The sequence below is a fragment of the Asterias amurensis genome, chromosome 9 (genome assembly GCF_032118995.1).
Source record: "Asterias amurensis chromosome 9, ASM3211899v1".
Taxonomy (NCBI): Eukaryota; Metazoa; Echinodermata; class Asteroidea; order Forcipulatida; family Asteriidae; genus Asterias; species Asterias amurensis.
Window position 1 is genome coordinate 19,045,285 of NC_092656.1, and position 17,548 is coordinate 19,062,832.

The window sequence follows — 17,548 nt, forward strand, 5'->3', positions numbered from 1 at the left end:
TCTTTTTACTTTATTTTTCTTCTTTACTCTATTTTTCGTTTATTTTTGAATATTTGTTTGTTTGCACTGTATGCTTTGGGAGTTTATTTAGTGGGGTGCACCACCCAGAACCCGCCCACTTTCAATGCACTATTGCTGCAGTGCGCCCTCAATCGACACTTGTGAACCAGCATTTTGTGAACATAATACATGTAATATCGTACGTGCACTTCTGCACATATCAACACTGTTACTGTCATCGGAACTCCAAATTTAGTTGTTGTTTTTGGGGGTAAGAAGAGAATGTGAATTAGCAACAATGGCAGCTTCTTGGGTCAGGTTAGGAATTCAACAAGCCTTGAAGTGCTCGGTAAGAAGTTGTCTTTGGAATGATACTGCCTCACTAGTTGCGATGACGTCAGACGTAACCCTCCTGCCGACGGCTACGCCGTCGGCAGGAGGGTTACGTTATCGCAATTAACTCTAGCCCCACTTGTGTGGCCAAGTATTAAGTAAGGATTCAGCTATCCTTGGCCACACAAGTGGGGCTACATGGTGCCCTGTTTTTGTTTGTGGTGCCCTTTGCAAAGCATAAGATAGTCATCTCATAATATAGCATGCCCCTTATTTATCAATCAGACTCAGAGGATAACAAATTGCTATGCCCCAAACAAAGCCCAAAGCCTGGGGCTGGGTAAGTCAATCGGCACTATTATCGTGATTCAGAAACGCAATGCATTGTGGGAAGGAATATGGGGCGGTTTCTATGCAGTTTCTATACCCCCTACGACTCGCGCACGCAACGCCTATACCTTTGTGTGGGTTCAACAGCGCCCTCTCTTGATATTTTGCTATTCGCGATAAACCCTATAGACCGATCCATCGCATTAGGCTCCGCCCACGACGCACATGTGAGCAAGAGCACGTGGGGCTCGCCAATGCCTTTCTGCACAACTCTTCCGCGCGGGCCAAGATACGCGCACGCTTGTCGGACCTTATTTGTCGGACCTTCGTTGTGTGTGGTTGGTCAATACGCAATGGGGCACAGCTTAGTGGATCGGTCTGTTGTGTTCAGAGTTTATTTGCACCAAGGTGCTTTCGTTATTGGGTGCGTTCGTTTAGCTTCCCTGGGTCTCCCCAGCGTAGCTCACGCGGGTGAGCCCCTGACAAGAGCTAAACGAACGACCACTCACCACTCTCGTAGTGATGTCGTTTACCTGGGGTCAGCCCTCAAGTGACCAACTCCACAAGCAGGGCACTGGGGGCTGACCTGGGTGAGCACCTGGAATGACGTCAAAAGCTATCCGAACGCACCGGGGCAGACCGTTGGTGACCCAGGGAAGCTAAACGAACGCACCCATTATTGTCATTGAATAAAAAACTGATTTGTGGGGTTGAACAAAGAATTGACTAGAGTGGGATTCGAACCAACGACCTCCGGATTAACGTGCCGGCGCTCTACCAACTGAGCTATCTAGCCCTATATTGGCGGCGTCCCTATTTTGTCAATATCTTTATTCAGGGGTGAATAAAAAAACTAACGCAGGCAAAATATTTCTTGTTTTATTGTAGAGGGTAACCTTATCAAGACCCTACTCTTCAGAAAACTTGTGGAAACTTGGACGAATAAACCATGTGGCAATAGTGGTGCCCAATCTCGGTGAGTACTGTTTCTGTGTATGTAAATTTAGTCTGGTTCTTTGTTCTTTCCATACCCTAGAAGATAACTTTTGAGTAGAAGTGTACATGTAGGCCCTATCCAATGAGAAGTGCTCAAAGGTGGCTTAACGTTTATGAGAAGGGGTATTCAGAATCAAATGTCAAAAAAAAATCCTTGAAATGGTTATGATCCACCCCTAAATTAATTGACTTACTATTTTGTCTATTACAAACACACACTGTAGGACAAAGTGATGTCACAAATGAAGTAAAATTGTTTTATGACTGCTGTCCCAGCTCGGAACATTTAAAAAACATATCTTTAAAAACAGAGGACATAGACTGACAAAAACGAGGACCTTAACACAATACACACAAAATTTAAGTTTGCTTTCCCCTTTGGCAAAGTTTGTTACCGAGTCTAAACAATTCTACAATCAATCAAAAAGATTACATAATGAATGCGAAGATACTTTTAATACTTATCTCAACAATATTTTGTTTCGTTGTATATTTTTTAGAAGAGGCAACAAATCTTTACAAGAATGTGTTCCAAGCAACAGTCAGTGAACCACAAGTGAGTATCTTAATGATTGTTAATATTATTATTTACTATTGTTTTTGTAATGAAACCCAAGGATGCCTTAAAGCCATTGGACCCTTTCACAGATTTACAAATAACTTACAGGGTTTACAGAAGGCAATGGTGAAAGACTTCTCTTGAAATATTATTCCATGAAATGCTTTACTTTTTGAGAAAACAGCAAAACAATATAAATTCTCGTTAACGAGAATTACAGATTTCTTTTAAACACATGTCATGACACGGCGAATTGCGCGGAAACAAGGGTGGGTGTTTCCGTTGTTTTCTCCCGACTCCGATGACCGATTGAGCCTAAATTTTCACAGGTTTGTTATTTAATATAGAAGTTGTGGTACACAAAGAGTGGGCATTGGACAATACTGTTTACCGAAAGGGTCCAATGGCTTTAAAGGCAGTGGTAATTACTCAATCACTATTGGTAATTACTCAAAATAATTTTTAGCATAAAACCTTTCTTGGTGACGAGTAATGGGGAGAGGTTGATGGTATAACACATTGTGAGAAAGTCTGAAGTGCCATAGTTTTCGAGAAAGAAGTAATTTTCCACAAATTTGATTTCGAGACCTCAGATTTAGAACTCGAGGTCTCGAAATCAACCATTTAAACGCACACAACTTTGTGTGACAAGGGTGTTTTTTTCTTTCATTGTTATCTCGCAAGTTCGATGACCGATTGAGCTCAAATTTTCACAGGTTTGTTATTTTATGCATATGTTGAGATACACCAACTGAGAAAACCGGTCTTTGACAATTACCAATAGTGTCCACTTGCTTAAAAGGGTCTGTTTTGGTTTTGTACTGACTCTAAAGATTAATGGCAATAAAATCCACCTGGTAAGAAGTACAGTAGCTTTCGATCGTAAGCCATAATTGCATTTTGAGACACATTTGATAAATTTGTCAAGCAGTATTTTCTGCCATTATGAAATTCAACCCCGGTGGCTAGCAACATTTTTTAATCCTTCAATTTAGAAACTTGTTGTTGTTAAGGATTAAAAGTAGTTATATTTGTTTAAAACCACTCGGTTTTTGTCATTTCAATGTAGGCCTTGCCTGAACACGGAGTGACGGCCGTCTTTGTAGAATTACCCAATTCCAAGTTGGAGCTGTTACAACCACTTGGTGATGATAACCCCATCCAGGGATTCCTTAAGAAGAAGCCCGGTGGTGGAATACACCACATTTGTCTTGAGGTGAGGCCCCTTTCAATCACAATTCCATTTTATCTTTATTTTCATTTTTTCTTTTTTTTCTTTTTTTCATGTAGTGTGATAAAAAATAGCTCTTAAAATTGGTTTTGAGAAATGAGACTTTGTCACTAAAATACGTTTAACACACTAAAATAATTTTCGTCTCACTGAGACAAAATTGTTTTTGTGACTTGTTTTACTCATTTCTCAAAAAATACAGCACCTCTGCAAGTAATATTTTAAGGGAATCTTTCTACCATCATTATCTTCAAACGGTGCCAGTTTAATGTAAATCTGTGGACATAGTTTTTTTGTGTCCATCAAAATGTACCCAGACCCTTTAATTTTGTAATATTTTGATGTGCTTTTCATTAAAAAACATCAAAAAAATTATGGCTAGGTTAGGTCAAATAGTGTGATATGTTTCCTGCTTTTAGAGGGTGTGACCATAGATTACCTCTGTCCTTACTCTATGGTGTGACATAGCAGGAAAGTGCCTTTATTTCATGGAGAAGAGATACAAGGTGGACAAGCTGTGCATATCTTTACTTGTTCAGATGCTTCTTATAGTACAAACAAAACAGGAACAATGAACCTTAAAACCTACTTAAAAGAGTTGACAAGTTTGTGATGTAAGAATCTCTGAAGAGTTACATAACTTTGAAACTAGGACTACAGATTCCTGAACAACTCTCCCTGATTCTGTAAGTTTCCTTAAAAATAAACCAATCTTTCCATGTTCTGATGAGCAAATTAGGGAAGTGCCTTTATTTCATGGAGAAGAGATACAAGGTTGACAAGCTGTGCATATCTTTACTTGTTCAGATGCTTCTTATAGTACAAACAAAACAGGAACAATGAACCTTAAAACCTACTTAAAAGAGTTGACAAGTTTGTGATGTAAGAATCTCTGAAGAGTTACATAACTTTGAAACTAGGACTACAGATTCCTGAACAACTCTCCCTGATTCTGTAAGTTTCCTTAAAAATAAACCAATCTTTCCATGTTCTGATGAGCAAATTAAAAAATCTCCCTGCTTGTGGAAACTTTTTCCCTATTACATTACACTTAAGTATTTCCTTGATTATTTTTTATTTCTCTGTTTTTATTAAAAGTATATCTATCAACATCTTACTAAGCATTGAGGAAGGAAAATACCCCCCAAAATCCTTCCTCCATACTTAAACTATACACAATTTGTAGTCAAAAATCATTACCTTAACTCGCCATAGAGGGCAGCATTCATGGGAGTAGTTAAAGGGTATTTTGTACTTGGTCAATGGCTTGTTACTGTGCACAAGCTACACTTTGTACACTACTTGATGTATGGGACCTCAAATGCCATGCCATGTGTGAAGCAGAACTGTCTAGTTTGGAGACTACATGTAAATTGTTTGCCACAAGAGATGTTTGATTTTAGACCAGTATCGTAGGACTAAGCTTGGGCGATATCGATTTATTTTATTCACGATATATCGCCGACAATATATCGCGATATTCGATATAATCGCGATTAATGAAATTTGACATCATCAGTCTTCAAACTCCAAGTGAAAGTTGTAGAAGAGACAGTCATAGCTTAAGAGAGGTGATCTAATGACCTATTCTTCTGGTTTTACTCCAAACCTATGGGGTGCAAGATGTCTCAGCTAGCAAATACATCGCGATATTTAATCGATATTGCGATATATCGCGATTATCGCGATTATCGCGATATATCGATATTTCGATTAAAACCAAATCCATCCGATATTGAAATTGTTTCCAAATTAATATCGCGATATTCGATAATATCGTGATATCGCCCAAGCTTTTGTAGGACTCAAGTCCGACGAAATGAACCAAGTCTGTTGAGATTTTACAGCTCGAGTGCTACCAAGAAATTGGTTGGGACTCGGACACAGACTTGTTTTAACTTGACTTACCATGTCTTAAAGTTTACTCTGAGAACTGCTTGTGACTCACAAGTCACATATGTTTCCCGGCATTAATTTAAACCAAAATGAGATGAACAAACATCTTTTCATCATTGGAGAAATGAATTGGAGGAGTTCATCCTGAAATGTAATGTGAGACATCTTGAAGATTTGGGGTCTGGATTGCAGATGGCAACAACATGGCAATAAGAAAGGAGGGGTCCCTAAACCCAACCCTCCACCCCATCCTAACCCTGCCCAAAACAACAAAATAAATATGCAGTCCAAAGCCAGCTTACTTAATGACATGTTGTACTAAAAAATGAAAGATGAACACTTTTGAAGAAGGGCGGTTAATCCCAAAGGATTCTTAACTCAACTTGCTCTCGATTTTACATAAGAGTATTGTCGCCTGCGTATGTGTGGACAACATGTGTTTGTGGATCATTTTCTCCTCATACGTGTCAATTTTTTCAATGAACACTTTTCATATTTTGTGTTAATGACCATGGGACATTAACTACAATCTGATGACAATTAACATTTTAAGTTATTCTTGCCTCTGGGAACTACAAAACAGTGATTCTTCCAATAAATGCTACACATGTACAACTTTTGTACAAGCCTAGTCTGCCATTGTACATAACATGTTCTCCAGCTGATGGGTTTTCTATGCATAATATTTATGGTTGACACGCAATCCTTCTATAATGTAGATCCCACCTGCTTTCGAAATGACCTTTGCTATCTTTTGACAATCATCAGTGTGTAGTTTAGTAGCGCAGTGGACTCAGGCAGGCTCGGCGAAATGCATTCTTTGAATCACCAACCCCCCCCCCCCTTTTGTATTATTTTAATTTCAACTTCCAAGGAGACTGTTGTTAATTTATGGGCATTTAGGTGTATCGGCCATCAGTCCAAGCAGACTGCAGTGTACTCGTTTATCATTCTTGCTTTGTGGACTGGATTCCATCTGTTCATTAGGATATGCTTGGCTGGTTATATACGGCAGTTTCGATGGGCAGTTGGTTGGCTGGCTGCTAAAATCAGTCAGGGATGCCCTGTATATAACTCATAACCCAACCCAATAGAAGAGCTTGAATAAAGGACCTCCAGAATTTGAGTCTAACAAATGAATAGGCAGACTATGAACCAGTTGTAGAATGAAACCCTTTGTCAGTAATTTTGTTTCAGTAGCCAGTTTGCATGTTAGTGTATTCCAATAAGATTCAAAACTTAAAATACAAATTGCAGGATTTGAAATTAAAACAAAAGTTATTTAATTCATTTATTTAACTCTGAGAGCACACTAGTTATAAACAGAGATGAGAAATTTCAGACTGCAGACTGTTTATGTTTTTCGTTATTTAAAAAAAACCCAGAATCATCTGTCAACATTCATTCAGGAAAAAAATTATATGATATTCAAATTGCCAACGTATCAATGCCTGCAGAGTATGGCAGAGTATGGCTTGAATGTACGTATCTCTGGAGGTTTCAAATGTGTGGAAAATGCATTATCCAAAAATAAGGGGTTTAAAATGAAGATGCAATTAGATTGCTCTGAGCATTTTTATCAAAATTAACCATGACATAAATTTTATTAAAATTGCATGCACAATTAAAGGAACACGTTGCCTTGGATCGGACGAGTTGGTCAAAACAAAAGCGTTTGTAACCGTTTTTTATATAATGCATATGGTTGGAAAGATGTTATAAAAGTAGAATACAATGATCCACACAAGTTTGCCTCGAAATTGCTTGGTTTTCCTTCTACTGAGCAAACTAACACCGTCAGCCATTTATGGGAGTCAAAATTTTGACCCCCATAAATGGCCGGCGTGTTAGTCGACGAGGTAAAAGGAAAACCACGCAATTTCAAAGCATGTTTGTGTGGATCATTGTATTCTACTTTTACAACATCTTTCTACCCATATGCATTTTATAAAAAACGGTTACAAACGCTTTTCAAAGGCCAACTCGACCGATCCAAGGCAACGTGTTCCTTTAATGTCTTGCAGTCTTATGAAATGATGATAAAGTTTGCCTATATTGCATTGATCAAAATGATAATTATGTGAAAGAAATTCATAAGGCAGAAGTTTTTTTCTTTTGAGATTTGGGTCCTTCGGATAGGGCATAAGTTGCTTAGACTAGAACCTAGTACACTTATCGCTATAAGAGCAGGGAGTTTGCCCTGATGTTTTCTGCTATTTTTGTAGATTGTGCCACACCATTTTGTTGTCAACCATTACATGGTGCCATGGGTCTTACACTCAAAATAGCTTCGCATCCCTAGAAAAAAGAAATCATAATGAGCGCTTCGATACGCCCTCGGGTGTGATTAAGCGCACATATAAGAACTGCATATTATTATTTATTATTTATGAAATGTGATCCCTGGTATAGAAAGGCTATGTGTAAACAGTGAACGTGATACATGTAGGTGAGAAATGTGCTTTCTGCCGTCAGTCTCCGAGATGGTAATGAGGTTTGCATTTACCTTACACTTTGGGCCGAGGCAGTTAATGAAACCTTGAGAGGGAGTACAGCTCAACAGTTAAAGACACAGAAAACAATAAAGCAGAGGAATATGTGATTTATAGTCGGGTTTAGAGCGCAAGGCCAGATTGATATTTGATGTCAATCTGGTATTCCATGCAGCTATATCTTCCTCCTATTATATGGGTCGGGTTGGCAGCGCATCGGAGCACACAGCAGGACATTTCCTTTATGGGTTTGACATCATCATCTAGCCCCCCCTCCTCCTCCAGCGATAAGAAGACTGAATCAATGATGGATGGACTGCTTCCTGTTGTTTTTAGAGGAAGTGTTGGCCAGTGTAGAAAGGACAGAGCAAGGCAATTGTAGAAATTATTCAGTGGCCACTGAATGGTTTACTACCTATCATTCAAGACAGTAAGGGGGTTGACTGTGTACTGTGCGTTAACCACACCATATTGCAGACTGGCTTAGTTAACCTACATGTATCATTCAAAACCACTGTGGATGATATTAAATGGTCAAACAGTAGGAGGGTTAACTGTGTACTTTTTTCATTAATACATTATATTATATTGTTGGCTTGCTTTGTTTATCATTCAAGACCACAGTGGATGAATTGTCAGGTATGTAGTGGGAGGGTTGACTGTGTACTGTGTCGATCCATTCACGACATGATATTGTATTGCATACTTGTCATTCAAAACCGTGTGAATAATATTGGATGAGTCACACAGTAGGAGGGTTAAGACAGGAAAGTGAACTTTCAGAAAAAGACTCCCATTTACTTAGTATGAAGTTGGTACTGCTGGTCAAAAATATGCTGTGAAAGAAGGGAGACATTCAAACCTACATGTAGGTTGGGTTTGACAACCGTTTGAAGTGAACCTCATTTTGGTATGAAGTGTTGGGTTCTGAGAAGAGTCAGTGTTGAGAATCTCAACATTATCTCAGCTCCAGCACTTCCTCTCAGAAATTCAAGTCACAGGGTTGTCATCCTCAAACTAGTTTTCTGACTTTCCACACCAAGCAAAGATTCATTCTAAGCCAGGCCTGAAATTATCAGGAGGCTACATACATGTAGCCCATGGCCTTTGTTGCTACGAGCTTGGCCTTGGCGCCCTTGAATAGTTGCCCATAGACTTTTAAGATTCTCCGATGGAAGTGCCCTTTGCAAGATGAAAATGTCCTTGTCCTCAAGATGAAATTTCAGGCCTTCTAAACTATCCTCTTAAAGACTTTGTGTGAGCCATTTGTGAACAGCGCTAAAGCCTGAAGCCTTTTAATATTTTTTAATAAGGGTGTTTTTTTCTTTTGATACATACGTCCTCTTGCAACCGCGATGACCAATCGAGTCCAAATTTTCACAGGTTTGTGAAATATGCATATAATTATGTTGGGATACGCCAAGTGAGAATATTGGTCGTTGACAAGTACCAAACGTGTCCAGTGCCTTTATTGTGTGGGATTTTTGGACTCGTGTTTGTTGTTGTGGTTGGTCACTGGATTAAGGGGTGGGTCTCTATGGATCGGTCTATGGTGGGGGGGGGGGAATGTAGTATCTGGTTTTACAGAGAGTAAGCGAAAGAGAAGCATGCATATCCTGAAGGAATTTTCAGATCCTATGCCCCGAGGAATGTCTAGTCGGCTAATAAATGTTACTTCCATCAAGATGACTTTAACGAGAGGTACAAGTTTCATCTTGAGAATGTTTGGATTAATCCGTTGTGATCGATTGGAACGATCGCTCATCAGACGCAGATTAATACATAATCTGGCTTTTTTCAACCGCCTGACAAGTATATTTCAACAACAGTACAGAGAAAAGCACGCCATGCGACACTTAGGAAGCTATTCAAGTTCTAGTTAAATCCATCTTTGGCCAATTAAACTTCCTGTCTGAGAGGGAATGCGGGGAACGCTAAGCTTGTTGAAGTCGACCATGTTGAGACGGGTAATTTGAAAATAAGCTTTTCTTCCTGAAAAGGAACTTAATGAGGCAAAAATGGACCCATGGTACCCAAGGGTAGATTGGGGCCAAATACAGATGTGCTAACAGATTCTTGAACCCTTGTCTTGTAGTCGCACTTTTGTATTGAAGATTAGATATCGAACGTTTTCATGAATTTTGGCAGCAATGGAAGTGTCGTGGCCGAGCGGTTAAGAGCACCGAATTCAAACTCTGGTGTTTCTGATCAGCAGAGTGTGGGTTCGAATCCCCAGCCATGACACTTGTGTCCTTAAGCAAGACACTTAACCATTGCTTCGTCCTTCGGATGGGACGTAAAGCCGTGGGTCCCATGTGTTGTGTAACGCATGTAAAACAACCCAGTGCACCCAGTGCATTTTATTTAAAGGACATCCAAATATGGATAAACCCAGAGCTGTTAAGAACAGGAGATTGGTTACCAGTCAGTATGCCATGTATATTGTGTGTGCCTGGTACTCAGCAAGTTGCATACATTTTTGCTAAGCATTTTTTTTTTCATTTAACAGAGTGTGTTGGCTCAGATAGGGATGTACAGTACTTGTACGTACTTTACCCAAGGCTGTGTCCAAATTTGCAGCTACGTCTATAGCTAGAGTTCTGCATCATCATGCGATAAGGTATAGGAGAGCCTTAACAACACCCTTAGCATTAGCCGTAGCTGTAAACGCCAACAGAGTGTCAATTTTCATGTAGACTTAAGAAGTCATTTTTTGAGTCAGGTTACCAGGAGGGCTGTAAAAACCCCACATCCATGTTGATTGATTCTCAGAATAAAGCTTCAGGTCATATTGTTGAAAACTCTTTAAATAAAGAAAATGATGTTGATTGATTTCTTGGTATTGGCTTTGATTGATCTAGTTATAATTGTCCTGATAACATTATTAATCCCAGATCTCCATGGCCGCTCATCTGGTTAGACTCAAACGATGACAGTCCTGCATCCTCAAAGTCTGCCAGATTTCCTGGGGCACGCAGGGGAAAACAAAAGGGAACTTACGGATTTTCAGTCGTTTCAGTCGTGCCACTTTGAATTACCTGTTGCGTTGGAGAGTTTTTAAAGGGTTTAAACCTTCCTTCTTTGAGTTGTTGGCTGCGAGTATGTAGGCCCTCTTTTTCTTATTCAGAAAACAAATCTTGCATTGGGATTAAAAGTCCATCTTCCCAAAAATACTCAAGAGGGATCTTTAATGAAGTAGAATTTGCAATAGTCCATTAACAGCAACCAGTCACCAGCTGGGTCATTACCATGCAGTAAAGTCCTGCTGCTCACATTGTTATTGCCTGATTAACACCAAACTTTTAAGGACTTGGAAAAGATCTGTTCCAACGGTTTCAAGCAATTGTTCTGTGGGCCTGCAGTACAAATCACATCCTACAAAGTCTGACTTGCTGCATAGAGTTTTTGAGGAACTGAGAGTAAGTACAAGCTGGAATGATACCTGAACAAATTGTACGTTGACAGGTGCAACATCTGGCAAACATGCAAAACAAAAGACAAACCAACAAATTTTTTTTAGTTTAATTTTGATTTGATGTTTTTTTTTTTACTTCAGATCACAACTTCAGATTATTACATAAAGCAAAGCATAAAGCTGGAAATCCTTTAATTTCCATATATGGTATTGTTAATTGTCAAAGCTTATAATAGTCTATCTCTGTAAAAAGATGCATAAAGACTATTTTACGAGGTTTAGTTTGTGAACATGCAGTTTGTGATAAATGCTTGATGACATACAGCCACTGGGTTCAACTGCCTGTTAGAAATTGCGTTTGGTCTTTGGGTAGAATTTAAGAGCCAATCAAATAACTAACTTTGGACTGCAGCTCTCTCACGTTGGGGGATATTCGACCATGAAATGGTCTATTTTATGAATACGAATAATGAATATTTTATGGTTAGGAGGTGACAGTAAGGAGATTAGGACATTCTACATAATGATTAACATGGCTCCTCAAACGCCCACACAACCGTATTAATAAGAAAAACCCGTATTGAAAGTCAAGGTTTTTTGTGAAATTTGTATGAAAGGAAGAAATTTCTCTGTTCCAGTGCACATGGGCAGTTATTAACGAGTGTAGATTAAGTGTGAATGTGGTTAGTCATGCGATGCGTTGAGAAAAGTACACATCCTGCTGGGAGTGTGTTTAGATGCTTTTTGTGTTTTTTTTTTGTTATTTGAAGTAGTCCATAAAATGTCTACTTTTGAAAAAATAACCCCCAGCACTCAAATCTATCACCAACACGGTATTCACTGCATTTTCTTTTGCATGTTGCTGCTTACCAATCCAGAAACATGCCCTTACTATTCTGCAGTAATGAAGCAGGCAACAAAAGTTATCTAAACTTGAGGTCAGGTTCAGGTTTTACAAGTTTTAGGCGGGCAAAATATTTGTTTACGGTTTTAGGTTTTCTTATTAGCAACATGGTTGTCAAATATTCTGAAAGTCTATTAGAACTTTCACCATGTGTACATGTTTGTCAACCAACAAATTTCTCCTCTACTTTTCCTCAAGGGCTTAATATCTTGCCGAGTGTTTTGCCTGTGGATTTGTTTGACAGAGTATAGAAAAGTTATCAAGTCAAAGTATAGACGATGTGACCCATGTTTACATTCAAACCACCCTCTGTTGAAAATAACCCCACTGTATGCGTCATATTTCGCCGGGCAAAAAGACTTATAGCTGGCTGCCAAAGCACAAAGGTTTTGCCCGGCGGTATGCGCACGAACCATGTTATGGTTTTCGAGTGACGTCAGAGAGGTCACATCGTCTATACAGCGCTTAAAACACATCAATGTAAGGGTCAAAAAAAAAATTGTATAGATATCTTGCCTGCTTAAAGCGTTTGAAACCGTTTTTTATGAAATGCATATGGTCAGAAAGATATTTGAAAAGAAGAAAATAATGATCCATACAAACAAGCCTCGAAATTGCAAGGTTTTCCTTCTCTGTCGCAAAGACACACGGTCGGCCATTTTGTGGCTGACCGTGTTAGTTCGCGACGTAAAAGGAAAATCGTGCAATTTCGAGTGATACTTGTGAAGATCATTGTATTCTACTTTTAAAATATCTTTCTAACCATACGCATTTATAACAAACGGTTTCAAACACTTTTCAAAGACCAACTCGACCGATCTAAGGCAACGTGTTTCTTTAAAGAAAGAAGTTTTCAAGAGATAATGCAACCTCCTTCTGTATAAATTTCTTGTATGTGCATGTACAGTGTGCTTGAAGAAATCTAGTGGTATGCCTTTAACTACATGGAACGACTTTCCTAGTGAAATATACATGGCAGCAACATTTAATGACTCTCCAAGGGTCTGACTCAAGTTGAGTCAACTTCTAATCGTAGACTTCAATCAAATTAGCTCAAGTCTTTTTTTAACCTCGCGGAGACAAGTCAATTTGCTGGATCATTGACCAAAGATTTGCAAGTCAACTTTAATAGTCTGGCCAACAGTGTCCAACTACAGGCCTTGAATTTCATCTTTGAGGGGGCAAGGCCATTTTCATGTGGCGCAGGGCGCTTCTAGCATCTGCATTATCATTGGACACTCTGAAGGGGAAATACCAGGGCAGTTGAGGCCATGGTATTGGTTTAAATTCCGGCCTGCGACTTCTTTGTAGAAACATTTGAAAAACACAAGCTCTTGTGTATGGGGTCGGACTCTTTCATCGCAATCCCTACTAATGCCATGTGCATATATATAGCATTTCGGCTTCACTTCATCAGTCTTTCAGGATTAATAAATGATATCAGTTGAAGGTCATGTTTGAAGATTTCTATTTGTGGAATCGGTAGTGCATGAAGCTGATGCATATTGCAAGTGTCCCACGGCTATCATAGGTAGCAACCTGTACTGATGACATTTTTCCTGCTGTTAATTTTTTAAAAGAATAAAATGACATCAAAGGGTAGATGTTGGATAAAATATGAGATATTTTTGGAGCAATAATCTAAAGGCTGTTAGTGAATGGATGAAATACAGTGCAATTATGAGGAGAAAACTTGCAATTTTGCCTGTTTGTATTTTAGTTTTGTGACAGTGAAATTTGATTTTTGGGTTTGAACAAAGAATTGACTAGAGTGGGATTCGAACCAACGACCTCTGGATTAACGTGTCGGCATTAATCCGGAGGTTGTTGGTTTGAATCTCACCCTAGTCAATTCTTTGTTCAAAACCAAAAATCTAATTTCAAAATTTACCTAGTCAGGTTTCCCTTGTGGTTTATATTGATAAAGTGAAATTTGATTAATTTAAAATTGCATGGTCCAAAGGAAACATTAATGACTTTCACAACTGAACAAACTATTTTGATTTTTGAGTTTTGAAGAACAGGAACCTCAGAGGGGATCATAAGGAATTCCTAATGACCTACAATTCTTCTAACAAATGACAAGGATCTACTTGAATGTAGCTTGACTTCAAAACCAATCAAATGTGTTTGTTTTATCTCGCAGGTAGATAATATACAAGAGGCGGTGAAAACTTTACTGGACAAAGGCGTGAAGGTGTTGAACCCTGTACCAAAAATTGGCGCTCACGGGAAACCGGTTGTGTTTTTGAACCCTAAGGACTGCAGTGGTGTCCTTGTTGAGCTAGAGGAGGCTTAGTACCTGGATTGGGATCTCATGGAGCTACTTAGCACACATGCTAAGCAAGGAAGAAATTTGCTTAATGGAAAAAAGAAATCTTGCTTACTGGAACCAATGTTACAATTGTTTCATCTCAAGGACTGCCCTGGTGTCCTTGTTTAGCTGGATGAGGCTTAGTACCTGGATTGGGATCTCATGGAGCTACTTAGCACACATGCTAAGCAAGGAAGAAATTTGCTTAATGGAAAAAAAGAAATCTTGCTTACTGGAACCAATGTTACAATTGTTTCGTCTCAAGGACTTTCCTGGTGTCCTTGTTGAGCTGGATGAGGCTTAGTACCTGGATTGGGATCTCATGGAACTACTTAGCACACATGCTTAGCAAGAAAGACATTTGGTTAATGGGAAAAAGAAATCTTGCTTACTAGAACCAATGTTACAATTGTTTCGTCTCAAGGACTGCCCTGATGTCCTTGTTGAGCTGGAGGAGGCATGGTGCCTGGATTGGATCATCATGTAGTGGATTATCATGGAGCTAATTAGCACACAAATATGCTAAGCAAGGGAGAAATGTGCTTAATGGTATAAATAAAGCTTGCTTACTAGAACCAATGTTACAATTTGTTAATTCCAAGGACTGCAGTGCCTGGATTGGGATCTCATAGAGCTACTTACCACACATGCTAAGCAAGGAAGAAATTTGGTTAATGGGAAGAAAAAAAATCTTGCTCAGTAGAGCTGATTCTAACCTCTTTCCCACCGTCGTCTGCAGCCAAACTCTGTTATTTCTTCAGATAATTTTAATGTAAATGTGCCATCAGTGAGTCTGACCTGGTTCCCCCATCAGGATAGTTGATCTTTGCTGAGATGTAGAACATGTAGTTGACACTAAGCAAGAACTATTATGGTCTGAACCATAGAATATGCCAGAGTGAAAGTATAAATACTTGTAGTCTGTTAAATTGGTTGTAAATGGCTGGTGTGATTTATAGTCAGGATCTTGACAAAAACTAGGCTTTGAATTTATTTATTTATCTACCACTTATCATCAGCAGATTTTGCATGTGTACTGCGTTAAAGAAAAGCTTATAACTTTCATGAATCTATTTAAAAAAAAATAGGCCGGCTATTTCCGGGTCAAATCGATGAATCAAGAGCAAACCATGACTTTACGAATGTTTGGTTAAGCACGGGAACTACTATCATCATCACTGAAATATGGAACTGAATTTTGCGAACAAAAATCTTTAATAAGACCCATTTTTGTATCTTTCTTTCAAGATAAGTTAAACAAAATTATCTTTGACAATCAGTCATCATTAGTTGTTGAAGTAGGATCCTCTATTTTATTGAGCTTAATAAATGGCAAATACACTCTCAGAACTTGCAGGTCATAATTTACCCAAATCTGGGTCCTCTAGGTCCTAGCCATTTCTGGGTCTGTATGATCTGAAATATTGTGTCAAAGTGACCTTGAAATTGGTCAACATGACACAGAAACGGGCTTAAAATCTCATATTTCTAACCAATTTTCAGGTCAGCCCAACCCAGGAATTGGTCGGGCCCCTGCGACCATGAATCCGGGTAAATTCTTACACTGGAGTTTTAAGAGTGTATAGAGCATAATATGCAATTATTTTGTCTCATGCTGTTGTTTGTGTGTTTGTTTTGAGACCTATAGACCGAAAATTCATTATTGTTTTTAGCAAAACGAGTGAACCCCTTATTGAAGTATTAAGCCAAACAAAACCAACACCATTTGAACGATTTTCATAAACGATACGACTTGAAAAAAAACAAAAAACGAGATTTACGTAAGAACGTCTGTAATAAATTGTAAAGTAATTGTTCATTGCTAGGAAGCAAGTCTAATATTAAGTTAAATTTGACATTTTTGTTTGAGTTGATGTTTGAATATGGATGGATAATTTTAGGAGTTCTTACTGAACAATGGGGGCGTTCTCTTAGGAAACACCTGGCTCATAATGCTCACAGGTGGCGGCACAACCTGTTTCCGTGCTGTTTGGTATGGCTGAGATGGTCGTAAGTTTGGGGAAATTGTATAAAACTCGGGAAAACACTTCACGGAGGCAACGAAGGCGATTGCCTCCATGAACTTTGGTCATTGCCTTGGTGCCCTTGAAATGCTTCAGTGAGTTGAAATTTACAATTTTCTCAAAGGGTGCCCGTTACCAAGGAAAGAGAAAATGCATTGGTGCCCTTGTCCCTTCAATAACGAAGTAACATTGGTTACTGGAAATTAAAATTGCTGCAAGTTTGCACATAACTTTATAGTAGAAATGGTGGAAAACTTTCCGTTAATGTTTTTTTGTTGAAATATTAAAGTTTTTGGAAAAGTTAAGTCAAAGCAATCGCGCGAGTCCAAAACTCGAAGTTAGAAATTATTGAACAATAAGTGGGTTTTTACAGGGTATTTTCTCGTAATCCTGATGATCGGTTGAGCACTTTCACGGGTTTTATTCAAATATGCTGGATCACATAAAGTGTGTGCGTCTTGGACAATACCAAACTGCAGTTTTACTGCAAATCGAAGGCAGTAGATTTGGTATAAAAAAGAGCAGCGGGTATAATCTTCGGTGGTTGACGCACCCTATCCATTGCTTTTCACCATTCACTATGACTTGCCAAAAATTGGCAGATAGAAGAGTTCCCTACAGATATCCTGTTGTAATTTCCCACTAAATTGATTTCTAAAAAGAGAGGTTTCCCAGTAGCAAGGAACCATGAATAAGGCGTTGAGTACCCCCAGACGCTGTCTCAGTGAATGCTCCTCTTGGACAGAAATAGTACAGATGAACTAAAAATAATCCACACTTATGAATAATGATACACCGTTGCCTTACTCATTTGGAAAGCTTGATAAATCTGACATGACATTATGAACGTTCGCCTGGGTATACAGTTTGGTAATTGTCAAAGAGTGTCGTGGCCGAGTGGATAAGAGCACCGAACTCAAGCTTAGCCTTGCTCAAGGCAGTCGCATTATTCGCTCCGAAAAGACGCCCTGTAAACCCACCCGTATACCCTGTGCGTGGTGCGTGTGATCACACCGCATGACCCACCCGTATACACACTGTCAGATCGTACGAA

The 17,548-nt window shown here is 39.0% G+C and overlaps 1 protein-coding gene across 1 annotated transcript; it reads left to right on the forward strand.

Moving 5' to 3' along the window:
- Positions 1 to 178: 178 nt before the first annotated feature.
- LOC139942204 (ethylmalonyl-CoA/methylmalonyl-CoA epimerase-like) lies at positions 179 to 16,070 on the forward strand. The gene is made up of 5 exons (XM_071938979.1): positions 179 to 349; positions 1,552 to 1,639; positions 2,160 to 2,215; positions 3,288 to 3,434; positions 14,303 to 16,070. Exons 1-5 carry the CDS (start codon positions 299 to 301, stop codon positions 14,453 to 14,455), a joined length of 495 nt encoding a protein of 164 aa, XP_071795080.1. The 5' UTR covers positions 179 to 298; the 3' UTR covers positions 14,456 to 16,070.
- Positions 16,071 to 17,548: the final 1,478 nt, after the last annotated feature.